Source organism: Antechinus flavipes, chromosome 1, assembly GCF_016432865.1.
Source record: "Antechinus flavipes isolate AdamAnt ecotype Samford, QLD, Australia chromosome 1, AdamAnt_v2, whole genome shotgun sequence".
NCBI lineage: Eukaryota > Metazoa > Chordata > Mammalia > Dasyuromorphia > Dasyuridae > Antechinus > Antechinus flavipes.
The window spans coordinates 554,018,251-554,026,479 of NC_067398.1; the positions used below are offsets into that span (position 1 = coordinate 554,018,251).

General features: G+C 38.2%; 1 protein-coding gene across 1 annotated transcript; it reads right to left on the reverse strand.

Annotated features, from left to right (window-relative positions):
• Positions 1–7,950, reverse strand: LOC127544177 (transmembrane protein 14C-like). Its single transcript, XM_051970698.1, has 5 exons — positions 7,852–7,950; positions 4,972–5,048; positions 3,277–3,378; positions 2,207–2,294; positions 1–486 (listed from the first exon to the last, which is right to left on the reverse strand). The coding sequence occupies exons 2-5, from the start codon at positions 5,045–5,047 to the stop codon at positions 429–431; spliced, it is 324 nt and encodes a 107-aa protein (XP_051826658.1). The 5' UTR covers position 5,048; positions 7,852–7,950; the 3' UTR covers positions 1–428.
• Between the last annotated feature and the right edge of the window lie 279 nt (positions 7,951–8,229).

An 8,229-nucleotide genomic window follows, 5' to 3' on the forward strand; every position in this document is an offset into this window, starting at 1 on the left:
TGATTTCATAAAACATTTTAATTTCTGAATCAAGCATGTATAATTGGGAATAATTAAACATTACGGAAATACAAATTCTTCATAATCTTCCTTTCATAATATGGCTCTTTGTGATATAGTAGACAGCTCCTGCAACTGGTACAAAATATTTCACTTATCACAAGATGGTGAAACCCATTATCACTTCTTTGGAGACAACCGAAGACTGGATCAAACAATTAACGATGGCAACCCAATATGAGATGAGATTGTGACCCATCAATTATTGGGTCCCTCTATAGATAGCAAAATTCAGTGCTGCTTTGGTTTAAAAAACAATCTCCAAAAATATCAGGATATGTACACATGCTCAGGTCCTCTGCTCATACACTCAAGTGCTGGAAGTTTCTGAAATTCTTGATCTCGTATCAATTTAATTCAGATTTTAATTATGCTTGCCGGGGCTTATCCAACATTTTTAGACCAAGTCTTCCAACCATCAAGAGACTATTAAAAGGAAATACAAAACAAGTTAAAACAGACATGCCTTATCTATTTTGTGAGACCTGATAACTTCTTCCTGATTACAGTACCTAGTTGAATTTTTAATTGACTCTTAGAACAACATTTATAATAGTAGATCATGTTAGTATAAACACTTGGAGTCTACATACTAAAATGTAACATGAAACTCTTATCTCTATCTCCCCTCAGAGATACTCATGTCAGACTTTCTTATACTGTCAAAATGAACATTTCTGCCTAACAAAAAAAACCTCCACTAATTTCAAGCAAAGCTTAACATAACATGTCAGCAAAGAGGCTTAACAGAATTTCACATTCAGGGAAATGTTTAATCACATCCATTTTAAGGAAAAGAGCCTTGTGAAAGTAAGACACCGGGAGGGACCCCTGCCAGTAAACTTAAGTGATAGAGTATAACGAAAGTAAAATAATGGACAGTTTTAAAGTTGGAAATGGATTCAAAGTGGGAAAAAAAATCAAATTACTAAAACTTTAGAGATTATCAAATCTAAAGTAGAAACTTCAAGATGAGGTGAGGAGAGGAAGTGCCATATTCCATTCTCCATTTTTAAAAATTTTGTGATTTTTTTTTTCTGAATATAGCAATTAATCCCCTAAAATTCTGGGCATTGTTAATATCTCAGCAGTCATTTTTACTCTTGGTATGTGATGTTTTTAAGAGGCCTGGTACAGTTTTAAGGTTGATTTTTAATTACAAGCTAAAGATTTAATTTAATTTATAAACTAATAAAATTACTTTAAAATGGAATGCAGTGGTTTTATAATGGAAATCAATGGAATAAATGGAATTTAATCAAAACTTAGAGAAAAGTTTCTACTAAACAAAGGACATTTGTATGGATAAGTGGCATAGTATATATTAGTAAAGGTGCTTTGATAGTAGTAATTGTTACTGTTCTGGCCAGAAACTATGAGGGTCTTCCCCTCCCAGATTGATTCTTTTAAGGTCTAACCAGCCCACTGTTTGCTTCAATTCTTACCTAGCTTTTAATTATTTAATGGGCTTGGACTCAGACAAACGGAGCTTTAGGACCTTAGGTTAAAAAAGGCCAAGTCTCCCACTGCCCCTGGGGCCATCAGGACCATCACCAATGGTCCTCACCTCTGTCTTGCTACTGGACTTCAATGATTCTGGAGGAGAGAGTGGGGCCAATGACTTTATACAGTTTTGCCTCACTTAAATCCAGTTCACTTGCAAGTCAAGACAACATCCTCCTGATGTCATTGGATCTCTTTGAGAATGATGGATGAATAACAATAAACAACTTTCTACCTAAGTTTGCCCTTTGTAGACAGCCCAACAAATAACTTTAGACCTTGGCAATGAAAAGGAGTGGGAAGGGAATGGATAGGAAACCTGGTGTAAGCCATTCTCCCCAAGCTTGCTTGATCACCTGGGCTGTCCCTTTAGGTATGATGTAATCCTCCCTTTCTGCTTCAGGCTTTTCTATCACAGAAGGCAGGTTTATAAATGTTATCATTAAATTACCATCTATAGCTGCCCCTGCTTTAGAGGGCTTTGTCTTTAGGCACATGTGTATAAATTTAACACATATATGCTTCTTTCTTTGCTACACTGAAACAAATAATGAAACAACAATTATTTTAGGCAACAAATAAATTGCCACCATAAATAATCTCTACTTAGACTAAATGAAACAGAAACATTTTTGGACAATACCTGGCCCCCGAAATTAAGCCTGCTGGCATGAATTTTCCAGAGTTGTAGAATCTCATTCCCATGATGCCAGTTAGAGTTCCTGATGCCACTGATGGAAAATATTAAAAAAAAAAAAAAAAAAGACAGTATATCTTTAAGTGGTAGCTAGGTAACATAGTGGATAGAGAACTGATCCTTAAGTCAGGAAGATTTATCTTACTGTGTTCAAATCTGGCCTCAGACATGCATTTAACCAATTTTGACTCAGTTTCCTCATATTTAAAATAAGCTGGAACAGAAAATGGCCTAGATACTCTAATATCTTTGTCAGAAAAATCCCACATGGGGGATCCAACTCACAATGAGTTGGAAGTGCTTGAAAAATGACTGAAAAACAACAAGTTTGGGATTGAATGAAATAAGGATGAAATCCTGTGAATCATCCACAGTCTTCTTTGATCAAGGCAGCTATAAGTGCCCTCTCCTTCCACTGGTTCCCAGAGAATTATCTGCATCACACACATGGCACTTGGCAATTAGAATATGTTTACTTGGTTTTGCTTTCCCCCATTGTCAATGCTGAAGCTAATAGGTCTGAGTGTAATCTCTATTGTCCTCAGTAATTTTACACACTCATTTCAGTAAGAAAATCTAAATCATAACTATGCAAATATATATAACAATAAATTATGCTCTATATTTAACTTTTTCTGAACATGAACAGAGTTGCAAACAATTGGAATTTTTTTCACATTCTGGATCTGTGACTTCATATGGATCATCTATGAAATACAGAATGACCAATAGGGAAACTTTATACAGCTATAGAGCAACACCTAGTCTTAGAGCTGTCCAGATACACAGAGGTTCCTTGACTTATTCTAAGTCATACAGCTAGTATTATATCAGAGAAAGTCCTTTAGTCCTTTAATCCAAGTCTTCCTAACTAATAAGGTCAGTTCTTTGTTCACTCTAAACTACTGCCTTTCAAACAGGAAAAGTGTCTATAAATATAATGAATCACTAAATCCCACTCCAAAACCCTCAAGCTAACACTGTTTCCCAGTTGGTAAATCCAAAAGAATACTTACCTAGGGAAACCCAAATGTTCTTGGGATCCTGAGATAGCTGATAAGCTCCAAGGCCTGCCAAACCACCAAAGAGAAGACCAGCAGCCAGGGATGGGACACTTCCTAGAACAAATCAGACCCACATTAGTTACTTCTCACTGTGAGCCACAGGTAGCCTGCCCTTACTAAAATTACCTTTAGTATGATGAGAAACATCAAAAAAGAAGTATGATCCAACTAGTCTCTGAGGAAAGAGGAGAAAAAAGGGGGAAAAGTTAAAAGGGAAGAAGTGATGAAACTAGTATCAAGAAAAGGAAGGGAGAGAGGAAAGGAGGGAGGAAAGAAGAAAGGAGAAAAGGAGGGAGGGAAGAAGGAAGAAAAAAGGAAGGAAAAAAGGAAGGAGGAAGGAAAAAAAGGGAGAGAGAGAAGGCAGGAAGGAAAGGAGAAAAGGGAGAAAGAGAAGGGAGCAAGGAGGGGAAGGTGAGAGGAAGAAAGAAACACTATACAGAATAGCTGCCAAGAAATAATAATCACTGAGAATCTCCAGTGAATTCTTTCAAAGTCTAAATTGCATTGTATTCAAGGAAGCAGGAAAACAACTAGACACTAGTATAGTGGATGGAATACACTACCTGGAGGTACAGGAAGACCATGGTTCAAATTCCACCTCATACACTCACCAGCTCTGTGACCTTAAATAACTCAAACAACTATTATAGTTCATTTCCTTACTTGAAAAAATAGTTAAACTCTATCTTTCAGGTCCCTTTCAAATTCTAAATTTATAAGCCTATAATAAAGTTTACAAGGATGAAAATTTGGGGATGGAGAGAAGTGTGTGCTGAAAAATTCACTTTCCAGAAATGTGCAAGGATGCTGGCCGAATACACTTCCTTGGGCACTCACAGCAAGATCCCTTCTAGCTTTATGAGTATGGGATGATAACTATTTGGCATTGAGGTCCCATGCCTTGGGCCTCTGTCTTAGCCATTTGTATAAAGTAAAGATAACAATGAAAAATTACAAAATCAGAAGCAAGCTATTTTACTGATACACTGGATAACCTTTTAAAAAACAATAGTGAGCTATATTTATGTAATTGCTACAGCAGAAATAACATTAAGTGTGAAATTAGGGGACTGGAGTTTAAATTTTGGCTCACATAAGTCAGTTCATCTCTCTGGGCCTCAGTTTCCTCATCTATAAGCTGTACTAAATGATATCTAAACTCTAGTTTAATTGTGATCCTAGGCCTATGGCCCCTCTCTCTCAAGCCATTCATGTGGTTTAAGTGAAAATATAACCAAAACAAAAAATTTGTTATAATACATCAATTACTCATCCTTCAAAATGGCCAATCACTAATGACAATCAACTATGAAAAATTTAACTACTCTAATCCATACAATGATCCAAGACAATTCCAAAGGAGCTGTAATGAAAAATATTTATGTCCAGAAAAAGAACTAATGAATTCTGAGTACAAATTGAAGCATATTTTTTTAATTTTTTAAATTTTTTTGCAGCATGGCTGATATGGGAATACATTTTACATACTTTACACGCATAATTGATATATTATTGCTTGCCTTCTTAGAGTGGGAAGGGGCTAATCAGAGGGAGAGAATTTGCAACTCAAAATGTAAAAATAAATTACCATTAAAAACAAAGTGGTCAATCACCAGTTAGACAAGATTTATAAGAATCAGAGCATACCTGCTTTTGCATAGCCAATTATTCCACCAGAAGCAACCAGTGCTGCATAGCCAAAGCCAATCCAGTCCAGAGCCATCCTGATAACAGAAAAATAGTAGTTCACTGACAAAAAAATCTTCCTTTACGAAAAAAAGTAGTTGTCAACTAATTGACAAATACTTATTTATATGTCCTGGAAGCTTTGCTAAATAAGCTGCTATTGTTGTTTGTCCTTCGTTCTTGAAGAAGATGAGATCATAGAGGTGATGCCATGACATGTATTTAAGTGACAGAAGGCTGTGCAAAGTCACCCAGGCTCATTTTCTCCTCCAAAGCCATCTGGGTCCAGTGACAAGAAATAGATTAGGATGACTAGAGATGACCCTGGATTAGTGGAAGACCTTAACCTGTTTAAGCCCAGATCTTTTAACATCAATAGGTCTCATTTTGACTGAGAAAACACCCAATCAGTAAATGCCTCTGAGTATGTTTCTCAGAAAATACTTAACTGTGGTTGTGGATTGTCTGAAAAGAAGGATACAAGTTTTGGGTGGAGTGTCAATAATGCCTAGTATCTCAGAGTGAGGCAGACAATAGACTAGGTAGGAAGAATTGAAAATATTTTTCATATGCTCTTTAAAATTCCTGTTTTCTCAGAGTTTCATTTTGCTCCTTAAGTATGTGTTATGATGGATTTCATTTCTAAAATGATTCTTCCTATCAATTGGGAGATGATTGGTAATGAGAGAAAACCAGATTTAAAAGAATATAAATACAGCAAGAATTGGCCTTGAACACTTCAGTCAGAATTTGCACTTGAATCAGGGCAAGTGAAATATGTGACACCATAAAAATAATCTATAGCATCTTCATGAAAGCTGGGATAAGTGATAATAATGTATTCTTAAAATTTTGTTTTCTTGGCATGTCACTGACAGAGTCCTAACTAAAGAAGAAATACTTATAGGCTAGGGGAAAGCCCCCCAAAACTCTTAGATGGGGTGTGGTGGCAGAACATTGCTTCCTTCTTTTATTTCAAATATTTAAGTATACAACTTACTCTCTGGTGATATAAAGATAAAAATGAAACAGTTTTGGTCTTTGTGAATGTAGCTTTGTCTCAAGCATCCTTTAGTACTCAGAAAAGTACCATTACTATAATTCAAGAGATGTAGGTACTAATATTGGTTCTGGCAATATATTGCTCTACATGACTGAAGGAAAGTCCTAACATTTTGGGGACCCATGATAAATGCACTAATGCTTTGCCTAGAAAGAGTTATTGCCTATTGAAAACTGAGCTTAACATGTGTATAAATTCTGGCAACTTTTCCTTCTGTCAAGTTAAAAGCCAAAATTTGAAAGGAAAGCCTCTGGCCTCCTTTGCCCCTTGATCTTAAGAAAAAAAAAATCCTCAAGCTGTCTGTCCATTTTCTGGGTTTGTACTTCTAGGCTCCTCTTTCTCCTTCTCCTATCTGTCCTTCTAATATGAAGATAAGAAACATTTATTTCATTTTTTAATATATAAGATACAGATCCTGCCTTGTTTATCTTTTACTCTCAGCACCTAGCAAAGACAATGAACACACAGACCTCTAGTTTCCTTCACTGTGAACTCCTCCACCAAAAGATTACAACCCCTGCATACCTTAAGTCAGGGGTCTTCAAACTTTTCAAATAGGGGGCCAGTTCACTGTCTCTCAGAGTGTTGGAGGGCCTGACTATAGTGAAAATAAAAACTTTGTTTTGTGGGCCTTTAAATAGCCCTGGGTGAGGGGGATAATCGTCCTCAGCTGCCGCATCTGGCCCGCGGGCCGTAGTTTGAGGACCCCTGCGCTTAAGTGAAGGTTTAAATTAACTTCTAAGTGAGAGAGAGAAAGGGGGTGAGGGAGAGAGGGAAGAAGGGAGGGGGAGGAGAAAAAGTGAGAGGGAAGGAGGGAGGGAGGAGAAAAGGAGAGAGAGGGAGGGAGGGAGAGAGGAAAGGAGAGAGAGACGGAGGGAAGGAAAGAAGGAAGGAGGGAGGTAGGGAGGGAGAGAAGAAGAGAGGGAGGGAAAAAAGGAGGGAGGGAGAGTGAGAGGGAGGGAGGCAGAGAGAGAAAGGAAAGGACGGAGGGACAGAGAGAAGGAGGAAGGGAGGGAAGGACTGAGGGAGGGAGGGGAAGGGAAGAGAGAGAGAAGGAGGGAAGGAGAGAGGGAGGGAGAGAGAAGGAAGGAGAGAGGTAGAGAGGGGGAGGGAGGAGGGAGAGAGAATTTTTTTTTAAATTTTAGATAATGAGGCTAAAATTCCCCAGCAGCAACCCAGCTCCTACTTTACTTGCTCTGAATTTAATGAGGCCGGAATCCATCTTGCAGGCCTCTCTTTCCCCTTTTACTTATTCACGGATGCAAGAATCTTCAGTTAAATATACCTGTGTATACACACACACACACCTGTCTGAAGAACATCATCTGAAATAGCCCGTACACAACACACACATCGTGCCTAGAAAATGTCTGGAAATACCTGCACACACACACACACACACACACACACACACACACGCCTGGAGAATATAGTCTGCAAACAGCCTTAGGTAGTTTTTTTTTTTTTTTTAAATGCGAGCATTACCCAATCCGCCCGCAACATACTTTCATTTCTGACGCTTGAAACTGTATCAATCAGTCACGACACTTGGCTTTTTTAAGCACTAGTCTCAACATATTTTACTTAGTCTTGAGCAAGATTCACAACTTTAAGTGATGCAAAAAAAAAAAAAAAAAAAAAAAATTAAAATTAAAAAAACCCTCCCAAACGGACAAACCGACAGAAACTCGTGCCATTTAACAAGTCTGTAAAGTGCACTTGAATCCCTTTAAACGGAGCATTGCAGGGGAAGCTGACACCTAAGTCTAGTAACCAACCTGCGAGTAAGGGCGTAGGGGAGGAAACGCGAGACGAGCTGAAGGTTCTAGGGGAGAACGTCCGGACGCTCACAGTTCCAGGATAACAGAACACTTCCGGGGAAGAACGAGTGGGCGTTACTAAAAGAGCCTGCTTAAAAAAAAAAAAAAAAAAAAAAATAGCAAAAGCAGCCAATCACAATCGCCGAGCCGGGCCTTGCCGCGCGCGCTTGCTGGTCCCAAGGACCAGCCCCAAGTAGCAGTCAAGGAAGTTTCCGGCCATCCTGAAGACCGGGAAAATTTGAAAAGACGGAAAAAAAAAAAGAGTTTGCAAATAAAGCTGCTGACCACAGGATCCTGCTTTCGGAAGCGAATAAGGGGAAATTGCTGAAAAATGCC